General features: G+C 42.5%; 1 protein-coding gene across 9 annotated transcripts in view; it reads left to right on the top strand.

Annotated features, from left to right (window-relative positions):
- Nucleotides 1–19,343, top strand: part of ADGRL3 (adhesion G protein-coupled receptor L3) — a 524,212-nt gene that overhangs the window by 342,088 nt on the left and 162,781 nt on the right. For all 9 annotated transcript variants that reach the window (XM_054202410.1, XM_054202406.1, XM_054202409.1 and 6 more), the window contains one exon: nucleotides 1,239–2,039. In XM_054202410.1, coding sequence (XP_054058385.1) covers nucleotides 1,239–2,039 — 801 coding nt within the window. The remainder of the gene's footprint in view (nucleotides 1–1,238; nucleotides 2,040–19,343) is intronic.

Here is a 19,343-nt window from a genome sequence, read left to right as displayed (position 1 = left end):
CCTCTTCATGCCTCCCTGCTGCCCATCCCATCATCATGGTTATTCTACTACTCACGCTCACGGAGATCAGCATTACAAATAACGAACAAACATTCTCCCCCCGAAGTGTGTGCGGTGCCTCCAGGTCAGGAGGATGCTACCAGGGATGATGAGGGCCAAATGAGCCAGTTTTGCTCCTCAGCATCCCTCCTTTTGTCTCCCCATCCAGCTGGCTGGCCTCTTGGCATTGGCATTGCCATGATGCCAAGGTCAGCCAGCCACTGGCCGAGCTTCCTCCCAGGCGCTGGGCATGCCCTGGCCTCTGTCAGCCCCCCCGAAGTCTGAGCAGCAAAGCACACCGGTTAGTCAAATCGCTCCTCTATGCTCCTCTCATGTAACAATAGAAGGTATATGTTTTTAAGTTTGAATTACTACTATATTTAACAGGACATTTTTTAACTGATTAAAATCTAGACCTTGGGTTCCTCTCCAGTGAACTTTATTCTTTTCCTTCCTTCTTTCCTTTCTTCCTTCCTTCCTTCCTTCCTTGTCTTTTCCTTTCAGCATCCATACGTCATTCGTTTTTAATTGTGTGGACTGCATGTTTCGTGTGTCCTGTAGCAGCTTTGAAAGCCTCATTTCTAGTTATACTACAGATCTGTAGACGGGTGTTCCCCCCTGCTCCCTTTGCTTTAAACGCTCTTCTGAGTTGCTAAGGGATTCGTCTCTGCTTTACTGTTGGTACCCTTTAAATATTTAATATCGCTTGGGCTGTAAGGATGGGAATTTCTTTCTCTTATTTCCATTTCTAGGCTGCTCTTCTGTGGGCTGTTCAAATAAATATGTGGATCAATTCCCCGGGAGTTTACCCCTTCACCTAGTAGGTACAGATTCACTGTAGAATATAATCTGGAAATACAAACCCAGAAATCCTTTGGGGGCACATATTCATTTCAGAGTTTACAAAGGCAAGTGGTCCAAGTAAGTACACCTGTAAAAATAGATTTGAAAAGCAATAAGAAAATGAGCCATAGTTGATAGGAAAAGCAGGAAAAATCAGTTTGGTGGAGCAAATCTTGTTCTAGAGATATGGCCAGCAGGAAGGCTAGTCTCCAGCTACAAGGCATTGCTCTTGGGTTTCCTCTGATCTTGAGTGTCCTCTGCTCCAGAACTAGAAGCGGTTGAGAAGTTTGGGCCAGCCACCCCCGGACTGTCATTAACTTTGTGGTTTTGTTTTAAATTCTTTTCCCCTCTGACAGTTTTTCTTTGCCCTGGACTGCTGAAAGGAGTCTACCAGAGCGAACACTTATTCGAATCTGACCACCAATCTGGTGCCTGGTGCAAGGACCCTCTGCAGGCGTCTGACAAGATCTACTACATGCCCTGGACACCGTACCGGACGGACACGCTGACGGAGTACTCCTCCAAGGACGACTTCATTGCCGGGAGGCCAACCACGACCTACAAACTCCCACACCGGGTGGATGGCACGGGGTTCGTGGTGTACGATGGGGCTTTGTTCTTCAACAAGGAACGAACCAGGAACATAGTCAAGTTTGACTTGCGGACAAGGATAAAAAGCGGGGAGGCTATCATAGCTAATGCAAATTACCATGACACCTCTCCCTACCGCTGGGGAGGGAAGTCTGATATAGACCTGGCTGTGGATGAGAACGGGCTGTGGGTAATCTATGCAACAGAACAAAATAATGGCAAAATAGTCATTAGCCAGTTAAACCCTTACACGTTAAGGATTGAAGGGACGTGGGATACTGCCTATGACAAGAGGTCAGCTTCCAACGCCTTCATGATCTGTGGGATTTTATATGTAGTGAAGTCTGTGTACGAAGATGACGACAATGAAGCCACAGGGAATAAAATAGACTACATATATAACACTGACCAAAGCAAGGATAGCATGGTGGATGTGCCCTTTCCAAACTCCTACCAGTACATTGCTGCTGTGGATTATAATCCCCGGGACAACCTCCTTTATGTATGGAACAACTATCATGTTGTGAAATATTCCTTGGATTTTGGCCCACTGGACAGCAGAGCAGGTAAGAGTTTTAATACGAGCCAAAATTTGAATCAGCCTTTCTATTTTTCTTCCAAATACGGTGTAAAATTGAAGCGCAATCCTGTTTTACTGATCTGTCTGTGTTTCTGTAAATTAAGCCCCACGACAAGACCTGTGATGGATATTAAGACATTAATACGTGCAGTATATTTTTTTTTTTTTAATCTTAGTTTGAAATGAAATAGGGAAAGGAGTGTGCTACCCGTAACTAACCTGAAACAGTCTCCAAAGGTCCACGCTCTTGTTTGCAACACAGAGATAGCACTCTTTTCTCCTTAATTGAATTTTCCTCCGTACATCAGATCATCTTCCCTTCTGCAGGAATTTTGGCAAAACAAAGCGTGGAAGATGCTGTCACTGCAAACAGATGGGGGAAAACTGCCAGCCAGTTTAAATTACTTCATTCCATTAAGATGGGGGAGTTTGGGCTGTTGAGGGAAGCCACAGCTAATTGCATACGTGAGCGTACACCTACAAGTGTGTGTCTAGAGTCAGGAGGGGAATTAAGAACAAAATCCTCCAAAATGTTGATTTCTTTCCTTTAAAGTTGCTCTTTTTTTTTTTTTTTTTTTTTTTTTAAAAAAAGCATGACTTACTATGCTTTCTCTAAGAGAGAAGCATCTGGCCCCAAGAGGATTCCCAGCTTTTGCGCCTTTTTTCCTGTTAGAAATTATACTGGTAATTGCTTTGTTGAGTTATATTCACTTAACTTCACCAACTCATTCATAGCTTTGCAAGTATTATGTTCACAGTTACCGCTTTATTAGTAACATGACTTAGCCTAGATTGTGGTCAAACTCACGCGACAGCGCAAGACTTTCCAAACAGCGTTTGCTCAATCATCATAGTTATCAGGTAGTTCGTGTGGCAGACTGCGTACTTCAGAAACGCTTTAAAAGTAAGAGGGAAGGCAGAATTAATATAATTCGGACAGTAAACTATTTGATTTGTAACATGGCTATTCCCCAAACATTCTGTTTTCTTAATAAGAAACTCGGGGGTGAATGAGTGGATTCAGGACTTCAGATTGCAAAAGAGAAGTCGAGAGGTTTCTGTTGCTGAGCTTTTCTTTTTCTTTTCCTGTGAGCAGCCTGTTATCCATGTAAAATTGGATCAAGAGATGCTGAAAGAAACTGTGGATATGAAAATCTGGGGAGGGGTGGAACAAAAGTAGTAAAATGGCAGTGAATTTCTCATTTTTATACAAAAACGTAAGGAAGAGGCGAAGGGAATCTTGAAGAGGCAGATGAACAAAAGCAAGTGACTGTTAAGAGAGGAGCAGGGCTGTTTTCAATGATGTTGACCTCTGCAACATCTCAGATGAGCAAAAAATGAAGTAATACTTCTCATTCTCCCAACTTAATGATGAGCATGTACTTTCTGAGTGGTGGAGTGAAGCAGAGCAATTTGTGAGCTATTGGTTATCCCCGAGGAGTGAAAATCAATTGCTTCCCTTTTATTTCACATAGTTTCTCTCCTTTTCAGTGAAGTATTTCCAGGTATTACAGCAGACTCTCTGCTGCCATTTTTTCACATGGTGATCACTGTCAGTAATAGCATCTTTAATAAAAAAAAAAGCCATAATCGGTGAAAACCCCAAATTTTGTACTTCCCCGTAAAAAAGGAAATGGTTCTCCCCTTTCTCCCAGTCTAAGCTGGTGAGATGGGAGAGCAGGTGAAAACCTTGCAGAGGCTGAAAATCTATGAGGTGCAAGGATTTGATTTGTCCTTATGTCATCCTGGTTTGAAGCCCCTTTAATTTCACTCATGTTTGTATGAGAATTTAAAATCTCCCAGTGCCTGAGATGGAAAGCTGAAGCAGTTTTTGGCTTTTGGGTGGTGGACACGAGAAGGTTAATACGGTGTCAGGGAGCCTGCTGAGCCTTCTCTGATGTTTCTTTCGTGCAATTTTTGATAGCTTTGTAATATGGGCACGAAGCTGAATTATACATGCGTTTTTCTTCTCTAAAAATTGCCGGGATTTCCTTTTTGGCAGAAATGCATAAGGATCCCATTACCTCACTGGTTTATGGGTTAAGAGGACTTTCAAGAGGACTGCTCTGACAGCAAGTGAAATTCTCGATGAGACAGCTCGAATGGGCCGAGGCATTTCAAAGTGAAGAAAAATACCTTTGCACAGGGAGTTTACTGCTCCATTACCTGCGTAGCCTGATTAGCGGGAACGTTATTTTAAGAGTCAAACAGAAGCATTGATTTTGAATTGAGTAGGTGTGCAAGCACCTGATTGACACCAATTTTTTTTTTTTTTTGCAGAGAGGAGCCAGGTCTGCGTAATTCTTTCTCTTCCAAGTTCAGTACAACACACTTTCTGATTAGCACCAAATTTTATGCTGCATTGCTTTATATATAATAATTAATACATGGCTGGCTTAAACCCAGCTCCTCCACCAAAGAGCAGAACAGGAGCCGGTGCTAGGAAAGCAGTGAAGACCCAGGATGTTTTTATTGGGTTATTTAGTTGTGGGTTTTTTTACAGAGTGGATTGCGGATATGTGTTTCCCCTCCTCTCCTCCAAAATCACCAGTGTTTTCTCTGTTTTGAGCAAGGCAATGTTCAATTCAGCCATTTTCCAGAGGGTTACAGTTTGAGTAGCAAAATATGTAAACAATATCTGCTTAATTAGAAAATAAAAGAACGATTGTAAAATTGATGGGTCGAACAAATTGGTTGTTAAAAAACAATTACGGGTGAAGTTTTGGGAGAAGAGCTCTTAAAACCAAAAATTGATCATAACAAGAAAAGTGATATATTTAACTACCTAAATAGCCAGTAACATATTTGAAATCTCTGGTATCATACATTTCAAGGCTATCTAAAATAAAAAACAGGTGCTGGGGGCTCCAATGCACTTAGAATCAAACCTTTTCATTTTTTTCCCAAACCGTGCAGGGAAAATGGAAGGAGGCGGGAGTCACTTAGCTTATAGGAAAGGCAGGGATCACATCCTCTTGCTCTTCACAGTGATTAAACGTTTTCTGTGAGTTGTAATTAGAGGACTGTTTGTGCATGTAGGTTTGGAACATCCTCACTGGTTTGGAGATCTTCACTGTCGCAGAGCTTCTCTCTCACCCGCTGTTTAAAAAAAATGGGCTTTTACTCCTTGGAGTAAATGAGTGTCAAAACCTGGACTTTCTGTGCTCAGCTTCTGCAGCAGCTGCAGGAACCAGGGAAGACAAAATATTCTGAAGTCTTCAGTGAGGCACAAAGCTGGATTCAACTGCTCTAGAAGCAATTCAGGGCTCTTGATTGAATTAAAACCAATTGTTCATTTTTCTCAGAAATGGGAAAAGCTACATTTTAAGGATTTTCCCCACTCAATTTTTGTTTTTTTTCCTTTTGTCTGGGGTTGTTTTAATTTATCCCAAAAATAGTTTTGAAAGCAAACACTCCTCAGTGCCTGCAGATCCCAGGAAACCTGTCATTAATGTCTACTTTCAAGAAGTGAACTTGAAGATACCAAAAGCCTTTGAAGCATATTTTCTTTGAGCCTTAAAATGAGTTTTTTTGGAGGATGCTTCTCCATATATGCTCCTGAGCTTTTGCATTCTTTGTAGCTGCTTTTGAGTTCGCTAATTTGAAGTGATAGTGAGAATAGCACTGCAAAACTAGCAGTTTTCCATTGCATTCTTCAAGAAACTGAACCCAGAAAAGTGTTCCAGTGTTTTGGGGTTTTTTTATGTGCCCTGCTAGACACGTGCAGAGAGGGAAACGAAAGGCTGTATCAACAGAATGAAAAATTTTCCGCAACCTAATCAGTCTTAATATTCACCAGAGTTACCTGTTTTAATCATCACCCACTTGTGATACAGTCTGCATAAACAAATTCAAGGAAACATCAACAAATCCTCCTCTCCAAAAAGGTAAAGTGCTCCCATCTTGCTTCCCGGCGGCAAGCTGCATACAAACACGCATCTCCCGGCTTTGCATCTCTGCACCTCACCGGGCAGTCGTGGCTCCTGGCTGGGCACCAGTTAGGGGTTCCTGGGCTGCAGGGAGACGAGAAAAAGAAAGTTTTGTCTTTTAAATGCCTGAGGTGCCCCACAGCAGCGCTGGCAGCTCTGGCGCAGGGGCTCGGGATGTGCTGGTTGAGCATTTAGACCAGGGGTAGGGACCGTATCGGTCCTGTAGCTCCGCAGTGAAGAAGTCCAGGGAAGGACTTGAACCAGGATAAGGATCCCTCTGTGTGTGCCTGGGACTTGGATGTCCTGGCAGCCGTTCCCAGTGGCATGGGAAATACAGACCTCCTATTTTTGAGGAGAAGTTTTCAGTTATTTCCAGGAGATCCAGGCATTACAATATGGGGTGTTTAATAGATGTATGAAGTTAATAAATAAATATGCCCAATACATACGGAAGACGGTGATATGATATAAAGCGTCTAATACAGCCTCATTGTGCTTAAGTGGCTTCCATAGATTGCATATTAATATTGTGGACTGCCAGTCCAGTAATCAAATGTGATATGAAGCGTCCATCCATATCTGTGATACTTTAAAAACCTCAGAGGGTGCATGTCAAACTTTTAGCATCCACATTTTATTAAATATTGGGGGATGCTCTCTTGACGCGTGATTGCAACCATTTTATTCAGTAAGGGTGGTTGGGTGGTTTGTTGTGTTTGTTTTTTTCCTAAAGCAGTTTTACAATGCAGATAAGGTGAACCCTCTGTCCTTATAATATGCTAATTAAGTGCATTTGTGTCTTGGGTAAAAGATGTGGCAGTATCATGATGAATAAGAACTTTAAACACATATGACACCTCGTTAAAATGTAATTTTCACATCATAAATCTGAGGCCTTTCCTTTGACAGCTGAGTAATGTGGATAGTGGGCAGAGGATCTTGAACATTTCAAAGCTGTCACGTGCTAATAGGTGGCTGAAAGTGGCTTCCTGCGCTGCTCGCCTTTAGCGCCCCACATCATTGCCTGGGAACCGCCTCAAAAGGGCCGGTGCATCTGAAATCCCACTTGTGCACAGGATATGAATTGCCATCGCTTTGAGATCCCATTGCGATAAGCCACACGTAGTATCTCTGAAGTCAAATTCGGGCTGCATACTTAAAGGCCAGCTGAGCCTTTTTTGATGAGCAGCTTCTCCTGGCGGACAAGGGCCATTTTTAGGGACCTGCTGAGTGTTTAATTGCGGCTTCTCCTGTGTTTTTATTTTCCAGTTGCTTTCCTCCCATCTAGGAGCATCCCTAGCTCTATTGCTCCTGTTCCTCTTCATTGCTTACAGTGACAGCTGCTGGTTGCTCAGCGTTGCCGGAGGTTTTCAGAGAGACCAGTGCTTGCTTTCAGCAGCCTCTGCTAAACACATATCGTGACTGGGGCCCTGGCTTTTATCCTCTAATATTTGCCCATATATGCGTGTCCCATTTATTCTATAAATATTTCAGTCCCTTTTTGCTATTTAAGGTAGACAGACATGTCTAAGTTTGGAGGTGAAGAACGCAGCACAGAGACTCTTCATCTTTTACAACAAAGCTGGCATCTCAACCTATATTTGCTGGCCAGCTGGTACCTTAAGCTCAGAAGGGCAGGAGGATATTTCACCTACCTTGGGTACGCTGGCATCCAGAATTGCGTTTGTTCCCCATCTTGAGGACTGATCTGTCTCTTCATTTTTATCCTTTTATAAATTTTCGCTCTTTGCCAAGCAGTGTTTGATTTAAAAAAATGATAAAAAGGTGTCATACCACTGGACACTTCTGAAATGAGGGATCTCTGCTTTTTGTCAGGAAAGCTGGAGTTTGAGCTCTTCTCTCCACCTTCTCACAAAAAAATCCTTAAAAAGTGAGAGATTCCTCAGCTTCAAAATGCTCTCTTTGTGGAGCATTTCATAAATATTAATACTGTTTGGTTAGCACAGCGGGAGTATCTTCAGTGCCTCTCCAGTACGAATAAATATGTGGTTGCTCCCTCCTCCTAAATAAAAATGTACTTCTCTCAGTAGGACAGTGGAACAGGAGATAGCCTAGTCAAATGGAGGTGGAGGGGCCCATTTTTTCCTCAAGTCACTGCTCCTAATGCAAGGCCCCAGTTTGAGCCATCCTGAGAAGTTAGTACAGCAGACCTAACCCATCTGGGCGCTAAACTGGGACACTGCTGTATCCTCTTTGGTTGTTACCATTGCAACCCAAACGTGAATCTGCTGCGAGACCTACATGCCATGAAGTCACAGCCAATATCTTTGGGCTGGGGTCCTGTTCCTGTGGGCTTGCAAGGGCGAGTGCTTGGGAACTGGGATGGTGGGCAGCCAGGATGGTTGAAGCAGGGGAATGGGCAGCAAGAGACAAAATGATGAAGCTACACTTCGCCTTCAAGCTTCAAAACAAAAGGAAGCCAGAGACTTGGGCACTTCATAATCCTGTCAAACACCAGGAGGGGGGAAACACCTTGCCAAGAACATGTCTGAAAAGCTTAGGTGGCTGTTCCTGGCAGCAAGCATGGGATGTACTGCTGAAGATAGAGGGTGACTGCACAGGGGGGAAGAAATTAACGGCGTATGAAGGATAGCAGCTTTTTTCTTCTGCAGTATGGTTTTGACTTGAGGAATTGGCCTTGAGTTTGAGGAGTTGTGATTAATTGTCATTTCATTAACTTCAAGACCACCAGCTTGTCACACTGACATCCACCACAGCTTATCAGCCTGATGCATATATAGTGCACCAAACCCAGCTATGAGTGTGCCAGCCCTTTGGGTCTGAGCTGTTTTCCAGAGGCAAGGAGCAAGAGCTGACAATGTAGCAAATGTCCAAGGCCGCCTTTTGCAAGAGAAAGGGGTTGCATTGTGTACCAGAGACAGCTTTGGAGCGCTGGATTTTTCACTCATGGTTTTTAGTGATGAATGCATTGTTTATCCCTTGGCCAGCAGATTTTGCTGTCTTGTGTGCAGTGATGGCAGTCTGCACAGGGTTGGGGGTTTAGCCCAGCAAGAGTCACCAGGATGTTCCATTTTTGAGCTGTTGCCTCTGCCAGCTCCTCCCCTCCCACCCCAAACAGGACTATAACCTGCTAGGCTTCTGCTCAAGGCATTACCCTCTCATTTTAGATTATATTTGTGCAGCTGATTCCTCAAGGCTCGCTGTATGTGGTGCAAACACCTTCTGCTCCCCGTACCTCTGCTCTGGCCTGGCTGCAGAGCCACTAGCCTGGCTTGAGACGTGGGATCCCAGATGCTTTCCAGTGCCAGCTTGTTTTTTTGGTACTGTGTTTTTAAAATGAGCAGCCTTTATTCCCACTCCACATTGAAAATACCTCCACCATGGCAGCTCATGGGTCTGTAGCGCGCTCCTCACTTGTCTGCCACTGATTGTGTTTGTTCTGGAAATGACTACTGTAATATTTTTAGCAGCAGTTATTAAGACTCGTCTCCTGAAGTCTAGTTCAATGTTGCTAATTAACTTCTTCGATGCTGCCAGCACTCTACAGTGCTCCCATTCCAGGTTTTCTTTATTTTTTTTTGACCAATAAAGCCAAGAAAGCAGATATGGATGCCCTGCTATATTCTGCTTTAGAGTCTGAGCAAGCAGAGGATGCACTGGATGCCTTTCATGCTGTTGGCCTTGATACTCGGGTTAAAAAGGAGTAAAAAGCTCTTTAGGAGTAAGCTGCAAAATTACTGAACCTTTACAGGGAGGCTTCACAGAGCCTTCTTTTGACTTCAGGAAAATGTGGTGATTACCCTCAGCATCTCCTCATCCTTCAGATGTGGCAGCGAGTCAACTTTCCAGACTCCTAAGGTATAACTGTGCTGATAAAAAGTACCCAAGGTATATGTGAGGAATGGAAGTGTCAAACTTACCCTCGGAAATCCAGCTGAACTCTTATGTGGTAGGGTTGGATTTGATGGATTGCTTACAGGGAAGGAATTTAGGCTGGAAGTACAAAAAGAATCTTGGTAGCTAGTTTGACGATCTCTGCATTCTGGGAGAAATGGGACCAGCCATGAAGGGCTGTGAAAGGCTAGTTGGTGATGCTGTCAGCAACCTGACAGGAGAAGACAGGTAGATCCCAGAAAAAAAGAGATCATAGGTACTCGGAAGCACACTCAAAGTGTATTTTGGCATTAATAACTATGCTAAATCAAGAAAGTTGGGTTGTGAAATAAACAAGAATGAAACTGTCCATTTCTTACGGGTGACTGCGGGGTGTGCAAGAGTAAAGGCTGATATATAATGAAAAATCTTCTGGGAAAAAATCCCAAAGTTCATGGAGAGTTTCAGCTTAGCCATTATTCAAAAAAATTCTCTGAAGTTAGTGGGAGTTTGGACTAGGGGCTTCAGGAGTGAGTGCACAGTGAATTTCTGTTTGCCCTGGAAGGAATTGCATTTTGCTAGTGAGAGGCTTTTTGACCTCCTGATTTGTGTCTAAAGCATCCAGAGAGAATAACAAATTGTAAGCTGGAACAAATGGTGAATATCCATACCAATTAGGGTCGCAATATCTGCCCTGCATTTTTATGTTGAAAAGACTTTTTTTTTTGAAGGGTGTACTCATGATTGGAGGGCAAAGCAGAGGATGAAGTCTTAAGTGAAAGACATGTGTCCATTAAAACAATGTAGCGATAGTTCGCTGTAATGGGATTTCTTCACTGTAAATAGGATTTTTGCTTGATTAAAATGTGCTGAGAAGAAACAAGACTTAAGGCAAATTTCACTGAAACATGGAATTTGGTTCAAAAAGACTGGCACTGAATAAGCAAACTGGGCGTTTCATGTTACATAGCTTCTCGGTTCTGTGTTGTCACAAAGTACCAGCTACTTGAGATTCAAAAGGAAGGCGGCGGGGGGGGGGAAGAAGCAAAGAAACATCAGAGATGAAAACTAAAGAAGTTATACACTGGTCATGACAGAAGATGGTCAAATCAGTTGTCTTTATGCCAGTCTGAGCTGGTTTACTGGGGTACCATTCATGCTTCCCTCAAATCGCTGGAATAAATTAACACAGGCATTGGAGATATGAGGCCTTAGGCAGCTCAGTAATTCTTTTTCATCTGTCGATGTTTAAGACAGACACAGGGAAAGGGCTCTCTGTGTGCTGCAGGCGGAGAGAGAAAGTAAAGGTGGCATCAACTACAGATATGCCAGCAGAGAAGAAGTCCTTAGTCCGTTTGTAGGGTCTTTTCAACACACCGTGTGAAGACCACCTTTTGTGACCCTCAAATTCAGTTGCCCCTCTGACTGGGTTAAATTATTCCCTCTATCTAAGGCATGCGTGAAGGATGCTGTGGCTCACTAAGGTCAATCAGCCTGAATTTATGTGATGTTTTGCTCTCTTGTACTGCTGAATTAAGCAAATGACTGGTAATATTAATGTTAAGGCTCCAGAAGGGGGGATACACTGAGAAGTAAAAGAGGGGATTTTTTTTTTTTTTGAGGGAGAAGTAATAAACTGTTTTTGCTTGACGGGAGCATATGTATATACTGGAGGGACTGACAGCAATGAATGTTTTTGGCCTTCTCCACATAAGCGCTTGCTTTTTGCACTGGACAGTGACTACCAAGTATTTTCTTGGTGCAATATTGAGTGTGTTACAAGAAATATCCTTGGAGTGACTGGAACAGATTTTATTGATAAAAGCATTGTGTTCTTCACCACGGCAACTGTCAGGATAGGTGGGGAATGGCAGCACCCAAAAACCAAGCCAAGGTGGAAAGTGCTCTGGGATGTTTCTGGTCAACGCGTATAGTTTAAGGTGCAGATTCATCCAGCGTTGAGTTGGGAGAGGTGCCTCTGCCTGATGCCTTGCTTGTAAATATAAGCTCTCTTTATGCATAAACAAAGCCTCCTCCTGAGCTCAGTGGGCAGTAAATGAAACTTCTGGGTAGCCTAAAACTGCAGAGTCAGAACATGGTGTGCTGTGTAAGGCTGCTGCAATGTGTTCTTCTCATATAAATGAGTTTAAATGACTCTGGTATGAAGAGTAGGACAGAGAATTAAATTAGATTAATAGATTTTTTAAGACCAGAAGGGACCATTAGCTCATTTAGTCTGACCTCTGTAATGCATTCGATTGGATTTCATCCACTTCCTCTTGTACGGAGCCTAATGACTTGACTTAAACTAAAGTGTACCATCCGGAAAGGCACCCAGACAATCAGCGCGTCACTTCATGGCGTGCTTTTCTCGGGTGGATGTTCTCTCCCAATGTTCAAGAGGCAAAATAATATCAATGTTATAAATGTTTTGTTTGTACTGCCCGTTCAGCGAGTCCTTTTAGTGCTTTTTTGCTCCATACATAAAAAGTCAAAAATGTGCTTCTTGAATTGCACTCTGCACCTTGCTCAGACAGTGCTCGGGAGGTTGCCTTCTGTGGGAGTTACTGCTAGGTTTGAGAGTTTTTATTATTTTTTTTTAAGATGTTAGAACTCTGTTACATGGAGTGGGAAATTCCTGAATAGACCAAGAAAGGAAATAATTCACTAGCAATGAGAAAATACCATTCTGGGCTCTAAAAACACAGACGCCTTCTACTATCAAATGTGTACTTTATGATGAGTGTCACTAAATGTGTCTGTAAACTCTGATTTTTAATTAGAAGAAATTAGCAGTCTGCAGAGCTTGCATACTGCTCTTTTAATGCCACTTCCATTTTTATGTGAACCAGAGTGGTAGGGAGTGACATTTAAACCTTGGAGATTGTCATCAAGTTCTAATTTTCTCATTGATGAGAACATCTGTCCATTGGAAAGGGCAAAATCTCATTCCAGCAGTTTTTCTATAAGGTATTGGAAGATTTAATTCCAAATGGGTTTTCTGATTGTTGGTTTGGGGTTTTTGTGCCTTTTGTTTCCCACCCTCTTTTTAAAGGAGCCTGTATTTACACTGGGTATAAAAAAATGGTGATGCAAGGAACTGAACTGTAGAGGATGCAAGAAGCACTTTGCTAAATAACCGTTAATTGTATTAAGAGTGTTGTTACACCAGGTTTTTCATGTCAAAACAATATTTTTGCATGAAATCAGGAAAAAAGAGAGGTCGTCAAGTTTTATGAAGTCCCTTAACATGCGTGGCAGAGACTCCGGCCTATCACTAGAGATAACACTTCCCATAGCTGGCATGACTCACTGAAGAGATATCTTCGAGCCTTTTAGTAAAAGTATTTGTTTATTTGTTTGCTTGTTTAGAAACCTCTAAGAAAGTCCTTTGGGTGTTTCCATATGGGATGTTAATATTATCTTTTCCCCTCAGTAACTTTATAAACTTCAGTTGTCTTTGGTTCTAGAGATCTGTTTTACCTATCCTGGGCTCGTCGCTCTTATACTACAAGAGATTGATCATTGATTTATTATTTTTTTTTAATTATTACACATTTAACAATAAAACTGAGTCATGTTCTATTCCCAGTTGAGTCTCAAAGGGATGCAACTGTTTCTCATTTTAAAGGGGGGGGGAAGTAATTAAATTTTAATTATTTTTCCCTTTTGCCCAAATATCTTCACACAGTGCAAATTAAATAAAATTATTTAACCATGACAAGCACTTCTGCCAATTAATCCCTGAGAAGTGAAGCTGGAAAATTTAGGCCACACCAGTCACACACAGATGCCTGGCAAAAAGAAACCCAAAGGAGTCTAAGACAAGCATGAGTTAACCAGCCCAACAGAGCCGTGAATGGGAGTTTAAGTGATAGTGACGTCCGTCCGCAAGCTGATCGGAGCTCTTTGCAGCTTCCCATGTGGTACTCTGAAGAATCTTTTTCCCTTCTGGCTTAATAGCTAAAGATTAATTGAAGTTCAAGAACTCAGTATTTCTAGTAGCCTTTATGCTGAAATTTAAGATGGGTAATTTAACTTTGAATTGATTTTTTTTTTCTTCAATTTGAGCTTTTAGTATGTGCATATTTTTATCTTGGCTGTGCTTGGGTTTCCTGAATTACAGGCAAGATTACCAAGAGATATTCATTAGACAAATGTGTTTATTAACAACATAAAGATTGTAGCACTGAATGTCTGGAAACTGGATACAGTTGTTAGAAAAGAAAATATTTCAGGCAATTTCAAAGCATTAAAGAAAAAATTCATCTTGCCTATCTGGATTTTTACGTACCTGGTTTCATTATCTATTGGAAAACACTTGTGCTTTTTGTACAGGCAGTGCTTCAAGGTCAAAGTTAGCCCTGCTTCTGGATTTCAGCAGATTAAAACCCCTGCCTGAAGTCAATGGCCATGTCCCAGGGAAGTGACTCTAATCCGGAAAGACTTTGTCTCATTTCTATAGGGAGGTTCTCATGCGCAGGCGTCTGGAGGGCCCATGAGATGGCTGCTGGCTTGGTAAAAGCCATACCTGCATCTCTGAAGTGTTTGTTTAGGCCTATTTGGTATTCAGACTTCATCTTTTAGCAGCTGAAATCAAACATTGAGCATAGAGTCGTCTGAAGCCACTGCTGGAGGAAGTACTATCAACAGTAAGTCATGCACATTTCAGATATAAATATATATGCGTGCATGTGTGTATATATAGATAGATATTTGCACGTTGATTAGATATATTTGAAAAAGTAGGATTTGCAAGCTGGCTCGGTTGCCAAGGTGATTTAACTAAATATACATTTATTCTCATGGAAGATAGGGATGTACTTGGTAGCTTTTCAGACAGTGGAGGGGTTTTTTTCTCCTTGGATGAAGCTGTCCCAAGCAATGCATATATTCTGATAGATACCAGCATTTGGTAGGCTTCCCTGACTCTACCAGACATCAAGATGTTATGCAGACCTGATTAATTTGATTCCACTCCAGATACAATATAGGCAATTGGTACATTTTGATCCCTTTATCTATTTTCCCTCCCGTAGGATCATCTAGGCAAGACTAGTTGGGCTTTGGCAGAGTAGTGAAGGTCCTTGGCTCTGTTGGATAACATCAGATGGACAATACTACGTTTAACAAGAAAGTAATAAGTCCTAAACCAAACCAAAGTGGGGCAGCAAGACTGTGAGGGAATGGTCAGGTTTCCTGAATTAGGCAATTTTCCAATGGTTTGCAGTGAAGGAAAGGCTTGGTCCTAACTCTAACGCCGTTAGGCTGTCTTGATTTGTAGCCAGTGTGTTCTGACTTATAATGTTCCCAAGTACAGTCACTGCTTTGAAGAGGAAAGAACATCAGCCTGATGGAAATTCAGAGGCAGATTTTCGCAGGCAGGAGTAGGGTCATCCAGGTGGCAAATGGGAACAGTTGGGACACTACTGCTTTGAGCCTCCTTCTCTGTTAAGGTCGAAGGGGTTTTTTACCACCCTGGGATTTAGATGTAGAAAACTGTAGGTTTACACTACAGCACACCAAACAACTGTCAATAGAATTATTTTTTTTTTAGTTGGAGAATGTACCATTGATGTACAATCAAAATATTTTGTAGGAACAACTTCTTCTTTTGGCAGGCAAGGATCAAAACAAGCCTTTTGGGTGCTGCTATTGTCATCAGTAATGTTAAATTGTTGTTGTATTATTGTCTTATGGTTACGTTTAACATGGAACTTTTTAGTATTACCCAAGGAAAAAAAATTAGTTCTATGGAAATGAAAAATTTGGTGACCCTTGAGTCAACATTGTTTGAAAGTCACAATCCTTTAGAAATTTCAGCTTTTTGTTCCAGGTCATAATAAAAATAGATCATTGGACATCAGAGTTTCCTTCAGAAGGCAGGTTTTTCTGACCAGCACTGGTTTGGACTCACGTTATGGCCCCTCAGCCCTGCCAGAGCAACATAAAGCTCATTATCAATTTGAGCCCTGTACCCTGGACTTACTGCATTTTTAGACCAAGCAGAGAAACTGTCGTTAAACTACCTAGGGGGGGTCTAACAAGGAACATTCCCTGTCCTTTTTAGCTGGCCGTATAGCTATTTGTGGCTCACAACTTTCCTCTGCAGGTTGCAAATATTGGAAAATCTTGGCAGTCTCTGCTGAACTGACCACAGAGAGTCTTAAGTTTGCTGATCACTGGCTAGGAAGATCAATCACACATCCTGCATTTTGCTTTGGGGGAAAAGGACCAAGCGTGCCAAGTGAATTACTGGGTGATTTATTTATTTGCAGTTCTGGGATGGAATCTTTTATCTTCATAAATCTCGTGTTAGGATAGGCATTGTAACTATGCCCAGCGGCGATGTATTTGTCTATATAAAAATCAACGCCTTAACTGTGCATAGGGAGCAAACCTTTGTGTTTTACCCTAGCTGCATTTGATATACAAAGTTAACTACGATTGTCCAGTGTTTAATTACATACTAAGATGAAGCTGTGCATTTTGTCTGTATTGCTAGATGCAAGGGCTCAGATTCAGCTTCAGGCTTGCAAGAAGGGACTGGTATTTAGCAGGGGGTGCATTGTGTGCCAGATTTTGTGATGGTTTGGTGCATCACACTAACAACAAAACAGTGAGGGGAGCCAGGACATGCATAATGTGGTTGAAAATGTCAAATGCCAGGAGTAGAGGCATGACAGAGAGGTGGCCAGCACAGCTAACTGTGAATATGTCCTTTTCTATGAGGCCGTTGCTTGCTGCAGAGCTAATGCACAGATGACTCTGGTTAAAAGTTAGCCTTGGTGCCTTTCCAGGGTATCTCTCTGAATGAGAGGCAGGGATGGATCCAGGCCCTGCACTGGCCTGAGCTGGGCTGAATGTCTTACTGATTTTCCTGCCTTCTGAGGATCACAGGCGTGCTTTTCCTCTTGATGTCATGGGGCCCTCCTTCTCCAACTGCAGTCTCTCCTGAATGCTTGAATGCTCACTGTTTTCTGGCGAAGTCATAGTTTGCGTCCTCAGACAGTCATGATATTTTCTTATTTCACTGCACCCCACAGTAAGCCTGTCGCCTGCTCTTTTCTATCTGTGTTGGTGCTGTATTGATAGTATTTTAAATTGAATTTTGGACCTTTGGTCTAAAACTGGGAGATGTGGACCAGATCAAAACGGGTTTGCAGACATCAAAGTACGTCTACACAATCGCTATCTGACAGCAGCCTATCCTTTGGTTGTACATATTGATCGGTTCTGATGTTTCCATTGCATTAATTTGTTTGTGACAATTTTCTTCGCTAAAATTTGAGCAGCAGGGCCTCTGACCTCAGATGACTCTAATTTCTTCATCTTGGAGACCTCCTACTCAATAGGAGATCATTACAGATAAGATCAATGACATTTTGGTAGATGATCATCAACCTGGGGAGATTATGACAGAATTGCTAAATTCTCATTAGTCCTGCACCCATTGAAAATATAAGATGCATCAGTTCACTGAATCGTATTATTTTAGTTCAGAAAAGCATCTGGAGGGGACGAACTTTATAAAAAGAGTTGAAGACCCTTACCAGCTTCTGGTGGTCAGACAGTAACGTCAGGTATCTGCTCGTCTTCCCATCTCTCCCTTTTTGCCCAGCTGCCCCTAGGGAAGGAGCCTACCAACAACTGAAAGAGAAGGCCGACATGGATGAGGATTGTTGCTGGTGGCCCATCACTGTGTTGTATTAGAAATCACTGTAAAGTGTCAATTGTTGCCTCCCTGCACAATGGCTTCTTCCCAGCTGGATGCAGTTCATTACCATTTATATTGCTGGTCCTGTCCCAGGCTGGAGAGGGACGGATCCGCAGCTCACATGGAAAGGTGCAGCCCTGCTGAAGGCATCAAAGTTGCCGTCATTTGCACCACCTAAAGATTTGGCCATTTGTCTTGAAACTGGCTTATCATCTCTGCAACCCCAGGGCGTGTTGCTCCTTGCTTGCTTAATTGCCAGTTTAATCAAAACCTGACGTGCTGTTTCAAATATGATTTCTCCCGCTGAACAACTCAAGCTGTCACAGCGTTTCTGTGCGTGTGTCTGGTGTACGCCATGAATAGCTAAAATGCATGGCTCTAATTCGTGGTGCCGTGAGTCCAAGCAGGCTTGAGCTGTCCGGGTTCTGTGGCTGTTTAAAGATGTTCCCGTTCCCAACTTATCATTAACCTCCTTGCGGGAGGTTATCCCCAGTGGAGCCAGTAGGACAGAGCACATGAGCGTGCGTCTGCTCCAGCGCAACGTCCAGCAGCCTGACTTTGTTACCGCACCACAAGGGGATCGGGCATCTGGGGCTATGTTCTGCTTTCTTCATTTTCTCAAGTGCCCCTCCAAAAATACACATTTTCACAAAGACAGGCTCTATGTTTTGCTCTCTGAAGTTAAACTTCAGGGCTGTCACCTGTAGCGTCCGTGTTGTTGAGCTCAGTGATGTTTTTTCCAAAGCCCCAGCCACTGTGATCGCAGGATTTTCAGTTCTGTTTAAAAGTACGAAAGTCTTCTTGCATTTCTAAGTGGAAAGAGAAGCTTTAAAACACCGTTCCTGAAGACTTTGAGGCATAGCAAGGAAAAGCCTAAATCCGTAATATTTATGGTTTCTTGTGGGTTTTTATTTGCTTTCGGCTTACAAGAGCTAGGATGTAATCTCAGAATTTGAGGGTGTCTCTCCTGGCTTGTACGTGCTTGGGGTCAACAGTGAAATGTCTTCTCAGGACTAGATTTTGACCAATGTTATTTCAAGCACCTGTCAAACTGAGGTTTTTTTTCACAGGTTGGTTGGTTTGGTTTTTTTTCTGGCTGTCCGGGGAGCTCTAAGCTTGTTCCAGTCATTTGTAACCTTTGTAATCAGCTTGACTGAGGTACCCAGGTAAAACCTGCCTCCCTGCTCATCCAGCTTGTAAAGCAGAAAGTGCAGGTATCTGCCCTCAATCCACAGCACGGATGTTTTGTTGCCCTCCACTTTTTCTTGCAATCACTCCCTTCTTTTGGCCTCACCCCTTAATAAAACCTTCTAGTGGTTTTTAAACCTCTGCTTATCCTGAGCAGAAAGCCGCTTTTGTGTCAAGTAACAGACAGTTTGCAATCTGGCCTCTCATCTTTATGAATCTAATTCGAGATTTTTGGCTGGCTTCTTGCAAAAGAAAAGCTTTCAGAGGACTTGCTCCCTGAACATAGTGATACAGGATACTATGCCAGGGTCTCCAGCCTGCTGTGAAGGTGAGCAACTCTTGTCCTTTTCGTAGATGAGTCAGGGTTTATCTCTTTTTTTTTTTTTTTTTTTTTTTTCTTTATTATGGACTTTTTCACACCCCCCCCTATTTACTGTCCCTCTTTGCTTCTGTTTGATTTGCCTGGAAATAACAACAGCATGATTCCTCAAATCCAGTAACTTGAGAGGGAAGCCCAATCTCTAATTAAGTCATCCCTGGAGGGAAGGACAATGAAAGCTTCAACTCCCATACAAAGAAGTCGCCTGTGCAATGGAGCTTA

This window comes from Rissa tridactyla, chromosome 5, assembly GCF_028500815.1.
Source record: "Rissa tridactyla isolate bRisTri1 chromosome 5, bRisTri1.patW.cur.20221130, whole genome shotgun sequence".
Lineage (NCBI taxonomy): Eukaryota > Metazoa > Chordata > Aves > Charadriiformes > Laridae > Rissa > Rissa tridactyla.
Note: the sequence above shows the minus strand (reverse complement) of the source record. Positions and strands in the feature narration are given on the sequence as shown.